Source organism: Pteronotus mesoamericanus, unplaced genomic scaffold (genome assembly GCF_021234165.1).
Source record: "Pteronotus mesoamericanus isolate MK-2021 breed Mesoamerican mustached bat unplaced genomic scaffold, CSHL_Meso_final contig_116, whole genome shotgun sequence".
In the NCBI taxonomy this organism is placed as follows: domain Eukaryota; kingdom Metazoa; phylum Chordata; class Mammalia; order Chiroptera; family Mormoopidae; genus Pteronotus; species Pteronotus mesoamericanus.
The window spans coordinates 12944054-12961337 of NW_026555027.1; the positions used below are offsets into that span (position 1 = coordinate 12944054).

General features: G+C 40.0%; 1 protein-coding gene across 1 annotated transcript in view; it reads left to right on the forward strand.

The window, feature by feature from the left end:
* Positions 1 to 5713, forward strand: part of CYYR1 (cysteine and tyrosine rich 1) — an 86773-nt gene extending 81060 nt beyond the window's left edge. Inside the window, exon 4 of the mRNA XM_054579503.1 lies at positions 3317 to 5713. Within this exon, the coding sequence (XP_054435478.1) occupies positions 3317 to 3450 (134 nt within the window). The 3' untranslated portion in view covers positions 3451 to 5713. The remainder of the gene's footprint in view (positions 1 to 3316) is intronic.
* The last annotated feature ends 11571 nt before the right edge of the window (positions 5714 to 17284 follow it).

The following is a 17284-nucleotide window of genomic DNA, read 5'->3' on the forward strand; positions in this document are numbered from 1 at the left end:
GGGTTACGTGTGTTTAAAAAATAATTAAAGAAGACAATTTAAGTGATACAAACCAACACCATGAATTAGACAGTCTTCGTGTGGTGAATTACAAGACGGGCAGAAGGCAGGAAGCTTTTATAAGATAAAAAATAAAAACAAGGAAGACAAAAATAGTAAATGATGGCCAGTTAGTTGATTCCTAGAATTTTATTCTGAAGAACTAATTCAAAAGAAATCTTTGTGTAAAAAGATATCCGTCAGTCCTTTTTTTATAATAATAAAAAATTGTTAATTTCAAAACAAGTGAATGGTCATTTGAATAACATGCAGCTATTAACAATAACATTTATGAAGAATGTATAGCACAATGAAAAAGACTACATTATGAAGAATGTTAAAAGCATGTACCTTTTTATATGAGTACAAGGATATAAAAAACACAAATGACTAGAAGAGAATATATAAAGATAATATTTGATCTCACCTATAAGTGGAACCTAATCAACAAAAAAAACAAGCAAGGAAGATAAAACCAGAGGTGTTGAAAAAAAGAACAGACAGAGACCAGAGCCGGGTGAAGGGGATAATGGGGGAAAGGGTTGGGGGTGGGGGGGGGGGGGGGGGGGGGGGGGGGGCAGGGGAAAGTGGTGGCAGGAAAATGGAGACAACTGTACTTGAACAACAATAAAAGAAATACTAAAAATAATATTAAAAATAAAGATGATATTTGTTAAATTGTGGTGACAACATTATGGATGATTTTTCTGTTTCCAAATTTTCTAAAATAATGCCATGTAGTTTTGATAACACCATGCATCTTCCCTTTGCATTTGCTTTATAACTGTTGGCCTGAGTGGGTGAAAAACATTAAATTACTTCTGTGAATTTCAGAGCATTCTTAAATGTTCTAATATTGTAGACAACTATAATGACATTAAGAATAAATGGCATGTTTGCTCTGCTGAAATCAGAAATATTGGTTATGAAAGAATTTCTAAGACACCATATCTCCATCTGTATCCATATGTCTTTTAAAGATGACTTAACCTTTAAGGAAGAACAAATCTTCTTAGAGTTAATCCGGAATGCTAAAAATTGATACCATGAAAAGTTTACTTCCTAGTGAAACCTTATTATCTGCAAGAAAGGAAGATAGCACAGCCCACAGTTATACAAGTATTATTTCAAAATGTCTTCCAGTAGCTGCTACCATGAAAGATGTGCCATGTTTATTTCATGATGGATAGTCCTCAAAATATCGCTCTTCAGCATTATATTTTCCTTTTATCAAAATTCAAAGGCTGTATGACAGAAAGAACGCTGTTTCATATGTTAGATTTTCATGTTCAACATGCAGCTGTGTAAACCATGGGGAATCTCACTGAAATGTCCTCCAGCAGTTTTTATGCAGATGGCAAAACATAACACTTTGTTACCGAAGCAGAACCACGCACTGCGGCTTCGTGACAGAGAATGATGCAGTCAGCCTGTAGAATCACGCCGTGTGTGTGCCTCACGTGGGAGGCAGCGAAAGGCTTCGATATAAAAACAACTTAAAACCCCATGCGTAAAAGAAACAGTTCAATGGGTATCCAGCTGAAACTTCCTATTTTACATGGAGACTGCATTTCTTGGCTTTGAGGAAGTTCATTATAAATCTGTTTGTCTCAGCCCTAGACATAATGAAGCAAAGGAGTGGGCGTAATGCAGAGGGAACGTGGGTCTAGATTCCGCAGGAGTTATTCCATTTTGTTGTAGAAAACAAAGCTTGGAATAGCCCAGCCCCCACAGGTCCAAAGCAGCCGTGGAGAAGCTATACACATCGTCGCTGCTTTCTCTGCAGAGCCCCATCCTCTGTCAGCAGCTCGCAGCCTGCTCCGACTTGCAGGGCCTTTGCTGACCAGAGAAACCCACGGAGGACATCCCACCCAGTTCTGTGTCTCCATCTTCCTCTTGCCTTGAGTGACTCAATTCTGCTTCCTCACATCCCTGAGTCTAGGCAGAAGTTCAAATCATTAAGCTCCTGGTAAAGTTAGCCAACTTCAAGGAATCCAGAAGAAACACAGTTTGTGTTTGCAAATAGGATGAAACCCAGTGTCTGTGCACGCATATCAATCAGAACACGATCATTTTCTTTGTTTTAGAAGACATCTTAGAAATAAGGATGTTGCAATGTTGCTTGTTCTTTCCTCCCATTCTAACGTTTAGAGCCTGGCCTTTGGGTTTTGGGGTTTTTGTTTGTTTTTGTTTTCGCATTGTTATGACAACAGTCTTGTGATTTAGGCTCCATTCACAGTAGCAATTAAACACGTTCATTCCAAGTAGAATCATGATCTTGATGACTATTCAAGTACTGGCAAGTCATCCCAGGGCTTGCTGAGGCTTTGCTTGCATGCTGCCAAGTGACTGGGTTCTTAAAGACATGGCGTACTCGGGTGACGCCTCACCCAATCTAGAGAAGGGATGGAGACCGCTACATAAAAGACCTTCACACAGAGTCCAAATAAAGTGTATTACACATCATTTAAAAACACACTGCATAGATTACAATAAAAATTAATATAAGAAAAATTTTCAAATAAGATTTACAAAACTAAGTTCATCATCTTTATTCACAAATCTGCTTGTCCTCTTTTTTTTTTTTTTTTCCTCAATCTTATTCTTGTAATGGCTCCATGACCTTTCAAGTTATGGGAGCCCAGTACTGGGTGCCCAGGACTTCAACACTTTTTTTCACTCTCCACACCTACCCAGTCCTTCCCTAAACACTCCACTGCCCGAGGGTTCTGCTGGTTCCCATCCGCCCCCTGCTCGGAGTCCCCCATAATGCCTCACATGACTCTCAAATCCTCTCACCTTTTCCCTAGTCCGACTCAATCACCCCAAAGCATATTCACTAGCATAGTCAAAAGAATTTTCTGATAATTGTATATCACACATCCCTTACATAATTTTCAAAGCCCACCATGATGGTCATACAATCAGATTCCTCACCATTTTTCCCATTTCTCTCCTCCATGTACTTTTTTCTTTAAAAAAAAAAGTTCTCCTTCATCTGTTCTTTTGCTGAAGTCCCCCCTAGCCTCTTCTTTCCCTGCCCATCAGCACCACACTTCCCAGAAACGCCCCCTGAGCCACCAACCCTAAATACTTTGGCCAATGGCACCACTTTTGACAGCACCCACCCTGTTTTAGGTGTGCCCTCAGCCTGATAAAACTCAAGAGTTTTACAGGCAAAAATGATGTCCTCTCCCAACTCTCAGGACAGTGACAAACATGGAGGGCACTCAGATATTTGCTACCTGCCTGATGCCCTTCTCCTTTTCTTTTGCAGTGGCGCCGCCCCCCTATAGTTACAACCGGGAGATGGAATACTGCGCAGAACTGCCTCCTCCCTACTCCCCAACGCCACAGGCTTCAGCACAGCGGTCTCCACCCCCTCCTTATCCTGGGCACTCAAGGAAATAATCCTCCTCCCAGAAGAGAATATGTGCCAGCCACAGCTCTTGCCCAGAATAAAATGCCTCTACTCAGAAATAGACAGGAAAAGGTTGCTGAAAGGAATAGTCTTTTGGATCAAACAATGTGTCAAGTGGAATGTCCAGGCTAAGAGACACAGAATTTTTAACCCTTCTCAGAGCTGACCCCACCTGGAGTATTATGTTTGGTTTGATGGAACCACATTTAAAGAGATCTACTAATCAACCTAAACACATTCAGAGGAGAGTAATGAGACAGATTAAATATCTGAAAATGATACTGCGATACTGATCCCGGAAAAGAGAAGATTTACGTGATACAGGAAAATAGCCTGGACTATCCAAAGAAAGCACTATATTCCATATTTCACATAACTTTAAGAGTCAGAACTAGAATTGTTTGCCCTTTCTTTCATCAATAAATGCTGAGCAAGTGCACAAGAACCTAGTCTGTGCCTTATACCATTGGAAGCACTGGATGGAAGTTACAGGGACTTTGGTTTCAGTATGAGAAAGAGCAATTGGAGCTTTTGAGAAGACAGAACTGGCTGACTATCTGTTAGAGAAATGCCTTAGAAGGGGCAGCTAAATCAAATGGTCGAAGGGTCCAGCGGACCTCAAAAGTTCTCCTTATGTTTCATGTAGGTATGGGATAAAATTTGTGTGCCTCCAAAGATAAAACCTACTGGAATAGTTCAATCTCATCTATTTACTTTGAAAGTTAAAACAGAGTCAAAGGGATTCAAAGTTGCTCAAACCCAAGAATTCTTCAATGATAGCGACTGCCACTGAAAAGTCATCTGACTTTACTCAGTGTAGTATGACAAACTCAGTGTAGTATGACAAAGGCTATTCCAACAGTGAAAAAAAAAAGTACCAGGTTCCAGAAGCAACAAATTCTTCACTTCCGATTAAAATATTAGAAGCCAAATAATTCCATTTTATCTACAGCAAGTAAAATCTCAGAACTTGACCATGAAGATATACAAGTTTACAAAAAGAAGAAAAAATGAAGTTTGGATTCTGTTCTGTGGAATTCCATTCATACGTAGCATAGCAAAAAATTTCTGTTTCTCTTTCATATATTTTGATAACCTAGTCCTTTGAAAAAGTTACACAGTTAATGGAAAGGTTAAGGTATTAACATCAAGTTGTGCCTTTTGCCAAAATCCAAATGGTATGAAGTGCTTACCTTTATGTGTAAAAGTTGGTAATAAATAAATCTAATATGCCACATTTTGTGCTGCAAGTGACCTTAACATTTATGTTAGACCTTTTATGTACTTAAAATTTACACTGAGAAAACACTGGAAATAGGCGAGTGAATTTTTGTATCACTTTGCAAGTTAGTCTAAAATGTTTACTCCACCACCATCATCATACTTCAGTGAAGTCCCCAAACAATGTTATGAATTTTGCTTAATAAAACCAAAGAAATGTCCTAAGATATAAATTATAGTTCTGCTCTTATACACAGAAAATTTGGTAGCTAATACAAGTAGCATATTTTACTTACAAATATATTGATCTGATTGAAATACAGTTTGTCAGTGAGATCTAAAAGCCAGACTTGTTCTGAGTGACTTGCTCGGGTTTTTGATACTGGTAATTTCCTTGCTTATGAAGACACAGTGCATTCAAGAGTTCCAGCCTATTTTAGTAACTGAGATTTTAGCACAGTCTTAACAGTACATACGCTTTAATTCCTCTTTCTTCTGCAAGTATGATCAGACCCAATCACTCTGTAACTGTGATGCTCAAAGTGTCAGGGTCTCTGTGAGTTTGAGAATTTTGGCTGCAATGCACCATATATTTCTTATATATGAGGAAGAAAAATGGAGAGGAAAAGATCAGCGGAAATTGAATTCTCATCATCTTCACCACCAGTAAACATTTATTACATACCTCTTACGCTCTGCAAACACTACATAGGAGCCATTTCAGTACACGCCATCTCTCTTCTTTTGGGTTTGTTTAATGCCTCATGTAAAATATCTCACAAACCCATAGACCTACAATAGATGACCATTTTTATTATTTGTATTTAGTGTCACGATAGCGTAAATGTGCACACTATCAGTACACATTTTCAGAGTTCACCAATTATTTTCATAGATGATACATCTTAGGGGAAAGTAGCATATGATGCGAAATCTTTGAACTCCGGTTATTTAAAAATCAATGTATTTGCTGAGGCCAAAATGTTTACAATGAGCAATAAAATGAAACAACCCGTTTTAACAAGGGTTATATGTTAATCGTCTTGTGTCCATTTTATTTCACCCTCCCGTCGATCTGATTCGGCCTCCTTCTTCTGCACAGGAGAGTGGGACTGGGGCCAGATTAACTTTATTTTGAATCCTGTCTCTTGCCTGTATGATGTGAGACAGGCCACTGCATCTCTCTAAAATTCAACTTTCTGCTCTGGAAAATGAAAATCATATAATGGGCTTCACTGGGTTTTGTGAAATTGGACGGATGCGTGCAAAATGCAAAGTATGGTCCTGGCACACAGAAAATGTTCTATAAATATTAGCCGAAAAATAAATTAACAAAAGAATAACATAAGGATGACAGCCTCTGGAGCTGTGCTATCCAACACGTCAGCCACCAGCTACATGCGGTTATTTAAATGTAAATGATTTAAAATAAAATCAAACCACACATTCAGTTCCTCAGTCTCACCAGCCACTTTGCAAATGCTACACAGCCTCATGTGACTAGTGGCTACCCCACTGGGCAGTGCTGCTCTAAAAGTACCCTCTATGTGTACGAAAAGCGCAATGAGGTGGCAGGAAAGAGCCGAAGAATAAGCCTCTCCAGTCATCCTGTCCAGGAGTGGACTTTGTCCGTTAACGGTGATGTCTGACACAAACACGGTGAAAAAGCCACTGCTCTGGGAGCAAGGCTGTGACCCGCATGAGAACCCATGAGCAATGAGAAGCCTACTCCTGGCCAGGGATGGGGAAGCTCTAACAAGAGCTGAAGGGCTAGATCTACATGAGAGACCCTGAACCTGGCCCGGGAGCTGGTGAGACAGAACCACGGCCTGTCCTCAGAGTCTAACCAACCCTGCAGCTGCCCTGCTCAGCTCTAGAAGCCATACAAAGAGCACCCAGGGCCACCCCCATCTCCCTAAGGTGTGGTGCAGCAGCGTGCTCTTCTATTATGCCAGTCTTTTTGCCACCAGCAAATGAAAGCAGCACTCTCCACTCATCCCCTCTGCTCCCAGCTTGTGTAGCCAGACCTGTTTTGCCAATTTGGGGCCGTCGCTGAGGTTATCCAGCACACATCTCCCTGTAATGAGCCCATCAAATGGTGGAGCTCTGGGTGCTGTTTTGTTTTTAACTTAATTAAAACAACCTAATGCCAGAATGTCAGAGTCTCATGGTCGTCTTCATAATCACCAGAGAGGCTGCCAAGGACTCCCAGAATCTTAATCAGAACCTGGTTGAAATGTGCCATTTTAATTTTTTGCATCACAGACCCAAGCTGCAAGCAATATAGCTGAACCTGGGTACGGTCGGTGCTCTTCTGGGCCAACCCCAGTGCGTGGTATCGTTCAGTGCACGCTGTGCAGGGGCCTCCAGAAAGGAAAAGTGACAGAAATAGCACTGAAAAGATCTTACCGGTGGTTCTCATCGCCACCCTAGCCTCAATCCTGCCCTTGCCTCTTACGACTCATTAATGCAGAGGAAAGAAGTAAGGCTTCCAAATGAGAGACTTGGGTTTCTCGCTCACCTCTGTCACCTTCTAGCTATGTGTTCTAAGCCAAGGAACTGCATTTCTGCAACCTCCATCTGTCCAAAATATGTGAACAACATCACCCTTGCCAGGGTGTTGCAATGATTGTAAGCAGTATATGTAGAACATTTGTCATAAAGACTCTCTGTCGGTTGGTGACTCCAACAGACACACATATATGTACTACTTTCTTTCCAAACTTTGTGCCCCCTTTTCCAAGCCCTATCGTTTCTTTAAGCAGGTGCAATAGCTATCCATTGCTGTGTAACAAATTACCTGGAAACCTAGTGGCTGGAGACAATGACATTTATTGTCTCCTTTTTTATAGAAACTATAAAAAATGGTGTGGCTTAGCTGGGCCCTCTGTCTGGCCCAGGGACTTTCCCAGGCTGCGGTCGTCTCAGAGTGCAGGTGAGGCAGAGCCTGCCCCCAAGCTCACTCACATGCATGGTCATTAAGGGGGTTCTGCTCTTTGCAGACTTTTAGCCTGAGGGCCTCATTTATTCCCCAGCGGTTGACTGGAGACTGCCCTCAGTTTCTAACCATATGGGCCTCTCTGTAGGGCAACTCCAAATATGTCAGCTGGCTTCCCCAGAACCAACCAGCACACAGAGCATAGAGGGAGAGAGTGTGCCAGCAAAACCTAGTGCTAGCAAGAGGGGAGGCACTTTTGCTTTGTACTGTTCCTTCAAATCAGGTCACAAGGTCCAGTTTTCACAAAAGAGGAAGGGATTACACCAGTGTGCAAGTACCAGCAGTTGAGAGTGTTAAGAGCCATCTTAGCAGTGGGCCAACCGTCAAAAGGATATTTCGTCTCATTCTCCTGAAGTCCATTATGTGCAGTTTAGGCAACCTCCCCTTTGATAGGAGGGTACCAATTCAACAGCTGAGAGAATCCAAGGGCCATGCTTGGCTGTGAGCAAGTTGATTTTGGTGTGCCAATGGGTAGAATGGAACCCGCAGCTTTCACAGAGCCATGCTAACTGAGGAGGTGCCTCACTCCTAAGGAATCTTGAAGATGACACAGAACCTTTGTGCTTCTCATGAACTTCATTTACGAGCCGCACTAAAGCACGTGGCATTTTTGGCAAGGAGTAAAGTATACCACGCACCTTATAAACAAGTCTTAACATGGTCCCAGTTCGTTCCAAGATACTTAATCTTGAAGAAAAGAATTCCAAAACAAGTTTCCAGAGGAGTGTTCGGTGGATCAAGTTGCTACCTCACCTAAGCCTGAATACCTTCACTAAAAATGGAAAACGAATCCAAGGCAATGTTTGGAACTGCAGAAACATGCTGGGAATGTTTGCCTTCTCTGGATACATTAAGCATAATTGGTTTTTAAAAAATTGTTCAGAGTCAGACTCCTTGATTCCTATTTCTCCTCTGTTCCCCTCTTCTAACCCAGCCGTGAGTGGAGTCTGAGTGTGCGCCTCCTGCCATTGTGTGGCGTGAAGAGGAGGCAGGGGATTCATTTCCTCAATCTCACTTAGCTGTGGGCAATAAGTGAATAAGAGCTCTCATATTGTTTCCGTGGCCTGAAAGATGGATAATTTAAAATTTTTTATGACGAAAATCCAAAGAGAACCAAGTGATCTGATTTTCCCATTTCTGTATCTTATTGTAAGTTAGTGTCTTCATTATCGCACATCTTGTATATTATCTTCTCCTTGGTCTGGGAACAACTTGAAAGCTGTTGGATTCCTTCTGCTTTGCCTGTGAAAATGCATCAGGAGGCCCACCCCTGGGTGTCTCACTGCCACCTGAAGACACAAGGCAAATTCCCTTATCCACTTGCATGGAAACTGGCCTCTCGCTTCTTCTGTAGCTAAAGGGCTTGTACTCTGAGGAAAGATCTGGTAATTTTTTCCAATCAGAATTAATTGATCCAGGGGGGAATGGGAGATAAGGGGACTAAATGGTAATGGAAAAAATACAATGAAGAATAAATTTAAAAAAGAATTAATTGATTCCACCTCTGTCCCCTTTTGCACTTACTTTGCTCCCCTCATATGTCCCTTGTCACAGTTATGCTTAATGTCTGTCTCCCTCATGAGAGTACAAATTCTTTGAGAACAAGGACTATTTCTTGGACATTTGTAATCCCCAGCAGGGAGCTAAATGATATGTGGAATATGAAGTAAATGACTGGCTATATTAAGTCAGCAAATAACATTTGACATTAAAGAATGTTAAAATAATTTTAAGAACTAGAGAAAGACAGTTTATAGTGAGCAGCATTTTCCAAGTGTGGTCCATAATCGAAGATATGGGTTAGAGAACTGGACAAAAGGGTGGTAGTCTCTTGGTCTTTCACAGATGAGATGTGTCAATCCAGATACAGTTGGATTATGTCATTAAGCACAGTATTAACAGATGTCCACTCAAGTAAGTGAATGTGTTCATCTTGACTGACTCACATACTGAGGAACAAGACAACACACCAGTTTGGGAGAAACACTTTCATAGTTCTTTAGATTACAAATCAGCTTATTTTTTTACCTGGAAAGATTACCAACCAAATATCAGAGAAGATTACATTTCCTAAATCACATTTCCTTAGAGTGGATTCTAATGTAATTTAGGCTTTAGAAGCAGTGTCCAAAGAATTCATTGAAGACATTTAAATAAGATGCCATAGTTTTCACATTGCAATTTCTTCTGAGAATGTCGAGAAAACACCAGTGAATATTCTGAAATGAAACAAAAAAAGACTCACACTGCTGGAAATGGCTACCAGCCTTTGTGCTATTATTATTTAATAGGTATAGAGAGCAAAAGTGCATTTATCCAAGTTATAAAAAGCAGTAATACCATTGTAAGAAGACTGATTCTCAATGGAATCATCCCTAGAAATATGTTTCCCTAAATCATAACAGTTGTTTTTTGGGAGGGGGAGGGGAGGAAGGAAAGAGTTGGTGCCAGGAACTATTCTAAACACTTTACATTTAATTACATTTCATCTTCCAATTTCATGACTTAAGCATTATTATTTCCCCATTTTGTTGTTTAGATACTATCAATGTATCATTTCATAATTCTAAAAAGAAAATCTTTTAGTGAGAATAAACTTTTACTGTTGCAAAGAAATACGTCTATATTGACTCATTGCTTGAAGAGCTACCTACGGCAACCTGGGAGCTGATTGCGGCACTACCTCTCCGTGGTGTAAGTTCCAGGCAGACAATTACACATGTTTGGACAAGCTTAATGACTCAGGTTCTTCACCTTGTCCTACTGTTGCAATTCATTCAGTCTCCATCTGTTCCGGGTTTTATGTACAGCACGGATGAGACAGAGAGTGAAGGGACCCTTTCACCTCTGCTGCAAAATCCTGTCCCAGCAGCCATCTTCGCCCAGTTGCCTTCCAGGTCATGACTTTTGCCAGTACAGAAACCGCTATAAATTTCCTGCGGAGCTTCTATATTTCTTCTTGAGCAGAACAAAGGAATGAGTCAATAGTTATGGAAAAGAGGTAAAGGAAAGCGACCCCTGCAAAACGATGTGAAGTTTTAATTACTTTTGAAGGAACAGTCATGAATGTTGGTAAACATGAATGAAAACTTCAAAAATTGGTGCCTGCTTTGTACATATCTCAGTATTACCATAGAACTGGTTGTTGGTTTTCTGATATACATTTTTTTAGAAACTCAAGATCTCTGCAGAATTTTTAAAGAAAAAGTATATATAAGCAATAAAATATTAAGTTAGATAATAATAATATGTGAGAATACATAAGAAATAAATTTTAAATGAGAAAAAAGTTAATAGTCTACCAGATAATTCTGTATAAACAGCACCATTCTATAGTAATCAAGGAATAAAATAGTTTTTGCCCAGCACAAAGCCATATATGCATGAATGTGACAATTAAAATATTTACAAGATCTATGTTTCTCCAGCCACAGGTAATAAATAATAATACAATAAGTAATAATATTTCTCCATCTTGGGTCTTATTTGCTACTCTAGGACCTCCAGACTCTTGCAATGGACAACATATATTTGGGAGCCCCCAGAAGGTGTTTCTTAAGGCCTCTCAGTTGCCAGGTTACATCTTCCAGGTATTTTTTTCTCAGGTTCCCCTTTACTGATGTTATTGGCTAGACATCTGCCAACCACGAGGTTGCATAAAGGTCACTTGCCATAGCCATGCTGCTGAGAGCCACCGTTAAGATGTGTGAATTGGTCTGCTGTGCCCAGCCACCAGTATGCCTGTCACTGCAGGAGCTTTCACTGCTGCAGTGGTAGAGCCATCATGGAGAGTGACTAGGTTGCTGTGTCTGCCTCTGGCTGTGGTTGAAAGCTCTTGGCCACCGGTGTCATTAGAATTAGGACACACACACACACCCCCTGAGGCCTGCACCACTGAAAAGGTAGCATCTCCTGTACGCCAGAGCTTCCTGTGTTCTCTCCATTCCTCCACAAACCAAGAAAATGTTGCACTCTGAGCTAAATGGGAAAATACCTCTTTTTCTTTTGCTGAAGACATTAGGCTCTTCGCAGCAATATTTCATGTTCCTAATATCTCAGGGACTATTTTCTGAAAACAGTGCTTTCAGTTTTGACATAATATCCTCTCCTGTTCCTCAGACTTAGACATAAGTCTCTAAGGAAAGAGCTTTAAGACAAATTGTACTCTTATTATCAAAAAAAAAATTAACTCTCCTCTGAAGATTGGAACATTTTATGGGAACATAATTCTGGCTCTTTCCTCCTGTACATGAACCCTGCCCCGGAGACTTCATAATCTCATGCAAGTAAAATCTCAGTGGACCTGCCCCGCCATTCAGTCTTTCAGACACACCGGGAGTGAACTGTGCAGGCTCACCGCGGACAACTGCTTTCTGCACTGCACACAAAGGACAAGAATTTCAAGGACTAACCCATTTCTCCCCTGAAATTGTAAGTAGCCATAAAGTAGCGCTAAACTATTTTTTTTAGCCAAATTCAAATGAACTAAGAAAATAATTTTATCAAACTACTTACATGGGTGTTATTTCAAGTTCTTAATGTGAATTGACAGTCATTTTGACTATCTGTAGACAAGTTCTTAAAAATATTTCAGTAGAAACCGAAATAAGGGCCAAATGTCTCTCCATCATATAATAACTTTTTAACAAATACGTGGTAATGAACAAAGTATATTAAACCTTTCTGCTTTGCATACCCCCCCCCCTTGCCCTTTCAGATCCAGTCTCCTCTCTCCCCTCCACCTCTGCCCCAGAAGTCACACTGTGTAAACTCCATGAATAAGCTCCCTCACCTATTGGGTTTCTGGTGGAGTTTGGCCAATGAGGAGCCCACCCAGGAGATCAGAAGGAAAATGGAAATTAAGGATAAAATATTCACTTTGGAAATTTGGGGGACTGCACCTCTCAAAGTCAAGTCTCAATTTGCACGGGATGCTTTCTCCAAACAGCTATTTCTGTTAACTCTCTCCTCTGGCTCATTCAAGCCAAAGGCTGATAAAGCTTCCCCATGGATGCTAGCCTGGGGGTATGCAATACCCCTTGTAGTTTCCTTCAACTCTACCCACATGGTTCATTAAACTTTCTTGAAATTACTCAGTTTGAGTATGTCATTTTTCTCTTGGCCTGATTAAAATACTAATTCTTTTTTTTTTTTTAAATCTTCATGTGAGTCATTTAATATATTAAAATAGACCAGAGTCTTTTTTCAACTTCTCTGGGTTTCATTACATATTTGTTTGATAAAGTAAGGAAGAAACCTGAATTCTAGACTCAGCTTTACCACTAGCCAACTTCAAGACAGTGGAGAATTCTCCAGAGCCACTACTTTCTTAAAGACAAAATGAAGTTATTAGACTACATGATCTCTAAGATTGTTTTTGAGCTCTGTGATCCTATGAGGGACTAATAAATTACTGCGTGGCAGCTCTCAGAAATGAATAAGCCAATAAAAGATTCACATAGACTCCAAGCTATAAGGCACCATAAGAACATTCTTATGTAATACTGTTATTTTTTTTTAAGTGAGAAAACACGGAAGAGAGAAGAGATTGTTCAAAGTCACTAGTGGTGAGTCAACTTGGTGGCAACCAGCAAGACCCTGATATCCATGCTTTTATCCACTACTTTATGCCATTTCTCTACATAATTGTTGGTTCAAGTTGTTGCTGTCTTGCTCTTTCCAACCTCAGGACTTTTGCACATGCTGATCCCTGTCCTTCTCATTGTTCAGGTGTCAGTTTAAACACCAAATCATAAGGTAAGGCTTCCCTAACAATCTGATTTGAATAAGTCTCCAACTACCCATGACCATTATTTTGCATCAATATTTCCCATGTTGCCTTATTCCAAGATGTAATTAAATCGTTTGTTCACTTGCTTCTGTTCTTTCCCCCTTATCCACTGGCCTGCAAGCTCCCTGAGACCAAGGACCTGTTTAATGCATAAATCTACACCCAGCGCCTATTAGAATACCTGGGGCTATACAGGCACTCAATAAAAGTATATGTTGAATTCATTATTGAATGTTTTCCAGAAGTACAAACCAAGCAATAGAATGCAATTGTCCAAATCCTTTAATAAGAGAAAAGTTAGATTTAAGCACAAAGTTCTTAACTGTGAAGCGACCATCTCACAAATCTATCTGCTTTCCCTTCTGCTTCATTTCTATACTGTTCTCCTTAATGGGCATGATTCACAATGAGGGGTGATATCACCACCACCCGAGACAGTCACGTTCAACAGAGAATCGTCCTGCCCCAAATGTCACAGGGGCTGGAATTTTTCCTTAGGTTTTCCCTCCTGCAGTACCTCAGGTTTGCCCCAAAAGAGAAAACTTTGTAATTACATCAAGTGTCATTAATTTTGAAATGTTTTAGATAGTTAATGGTCCTAACACACACTATTGACAATGAATTCCTCAGCTTACTGCACTAGTCTAAGGAAGAAGGGAGTATTAATAAATGTTCTACCTCCCTTCTCTTCATCAAACTTCAGTCACCAATGGTTAAACAGCAAGAATATCTCAAGTGGTGTTTTGGCCTCTCTCACTGCAGTTTAGCTTTGACAGCTATGTGTCACCCAAGTAATGGCCCTGTGTGCCTGCATCCCAGGGATCAACACAAATATGTGGATATATTTTTACCCAACAGCAACCTGCATTTTATTCTGAGCCAAGCTGTGTTTTATTGTTAGTGAAGAGGCCCACTCATGGATGCATGCGTTGTTGGAGTATTAATAATTGATATTCGACATAAGTCCTTTTTATGGTCTCCATTTGTTAGGGGAAAATCCAATCAGGCAATGCTGTTTTTGTGCCACCAGGTTTGAAATATATGTCTTTGGAAATAAAAACATTGTGGTTTTTTTTTAACATGTCCTGAGAATGCATTTAAGTAAGTCAAGCCTTATAACTATGAGATAGCATTAAAATTAAAATAGTAGGAGCTACAGGTCTACTTATATTAAGAAAACAAAAGAAGAAAATTACTCAAATGAATCAATTGATATGATGGTGTCTCCAGGCTTAATTTTAAAAATAAAATAAGGCTGATACATCTCACAAGAAAAAGATGATAACCTCTTCCTGGCAAGTTACCAAAAAGTAAGTCTGGAACATTTGTGGGCATGCTCTTTGGAATTCACTTTCATTCATGCATTAGGACATTTATTAAATCAATAGATTTTTATTGACAACTTATTTTGTGTCAAACATTAAATGCTAGGGTTGCTAGCAATGAAGGAATAGTCATGGTCCATTGACTCATAGAGATTACAGCAGTCTCTATGTACTATACATAAACAACAGTCACTACAAAATTAATTTATCATATTCAGTTGTAGGGAGTGCAGTGAAGACACGTCAGTCCAAGGTGTAGCCTTAGACGTCATTAGCTTGGACCCATTGTCTCAAAAGTAGGAATGCTGACTTCCTGGGAGGGAAAGTGACTCAGCTGAGTGTAGAAGCAGCATGCCTGGGGCTCAAGCCAGTTAACATAGATGGAGTTGATGGGTTTTTCATCTACATATAAGGCTGCCAGGCCCACTAAAGAAAAAAGAATACGTCTGTGTATGTGCTTTTGCTTAAAGTCAGGCTTATAGCATCTAAAGATTCTTACTTAGAAACAATTGTCTTGAAAATATAAGAGATTTTCTTTTTTATTGTTCTAATGTTACCAACACTGACTGTTTTCATTTGGTTTTATTTATTATTAAGCCTATTGGTTTTACATCTATAGTTTGCCTGTTTTTCAGTTGGTTGGTTGTTTTTAGCAGATCTCAACTACTTTATAGTTGTAAAAAGCTCTTTAAAGAAGCCAAACCAAAAAGGTTACATACTGTGTGATTCCAACTATATGACATTCTGAAAAAGGCAAAACTATGGTGATAGTAAAAGGATCCGTGGTTTCCAGGGGTTAGGAGGAATGGAGGAATGAATAGGTGGTGTGCAGAAGATTTTTAGGGAAGTGAAATTATTCTGTATAGTATAATGGTGGATGCATGTATCAATGTAGGCTCATCGATTGCAGCGAATATACCACTAACTGTTGTGGAAGATGATAGTAGGAGAGATTGTGCATTTGTGGAGCAAGTGGTATATGGGAAATCTCTATACCTTCTACTCTCCTCAACTTTGCTGTAAACCTACAACTGCTCTAAAAATAAAGTTTATTTTTTTCAAAGATCTTTATAAAGACACAAACCATCAGTTCAGTAAACAAGGAGAAGACAGGCAGTGCTACCAAGATCTACCTTCACTAATATTCCTTCCTTCCTTCAACAAGCCGTGACTGCACACCCATGGGTCAGTCCTGATTCCAGGTGCTGGGGATTTACCAGGGAACACAAACACCCTGGAAGTTCAAATAAGAATAAATAAATGAGTAAAGTGTCAACTGTGAAAACGCTCTGAAGGAAATGAGCAAAATAACGGGAGCAAGAATGAGAGAGTTGAGGGGCGAAAGCCTGTGTTTTTAATAAGAAGAATATGGGACTTTTGATTCAAAGCTGTTTAAGCAGAAAATGTAAGGAGGCGAGGGAGTGAGGCCTGCAAGTATCTAGGGCAAGAATGTAGCAGGAGGGAGGACAAGCAAGAACTCAAAGCCCAAGAGGAGCAAACACCCAGCCTATTTGAGGAAGAGCAAGGAGGCCACTGTGGCTGCAGTAGAGGGAGCAAAAGGGAGATTATGTCACATGAGTATCAGAAGAGTGGGCTCCAGCGTGCACGTGGTGGTAAGAATTTTGCATTTTATTCTGAGTAAAATGGGAAATCTTTGGAAGACTTTAATCTTATAGATATGGCATACACACACATGTTTATTTATACATTTACTATAATGTGTTTAATTCAAATGGCAAATTTATGTAACATATATCCTTGTGCTGTAATATTTAACACTTGTACATGGCTCTTCAGATTTCAAAGTGCTTTCATCTATGTAATTGCATTTTTATGCTTATAAGTGTGCTTAGTGGTGGAGTGTGAGCAAGAGCTGTGAAACAGAGATATAGAGGTTAAGGCAAATATGCAAATATGTAGCCGGAGACCATTTCTGTTAGGCCACGGTTATCTGTCCCATGGCAGCATCCATTCACTTATCAGCACAGCGCTTCATGTAGCACATCCCTAATGGACATTCATAGACGATAGAAGAAAAAGAAAAATTTGGAAATTGGGTCACTGCTGTAGATCTTGAAGGGGCTGGGGGACATGACTGGGTTGTTGGGTAGCACTTGGAACTGGCTTACAGAGAGATGAAACCGGAATAGAATTAAGAATACTTCAAAGTGGACAGTTATGGTTCCCTAAAGATTTTCTTTTACTTCAGAATACCCCCTAACACCTCAAGAATACGGTTAAGCTCTATCCAGCCCTTCTTAGACCATCCCCCAGAGGCACACCCAGAAATAAGATTTCCCAGCCAAAGATGAGGTCTCAAAAATTCATTTTTGTTTTAAAATCCTCTTAGGCCTTCTCTCTGAAATGTTCTACCGCCCTGTTTATTGTTTCCTAGACTGGAGAATCAGGTTCTAGGCATGGCTCTGTTTATGCTTCTGAATGTTTTTGATCTCTATGATACCACACAAGAATATACAGATGATTTCATT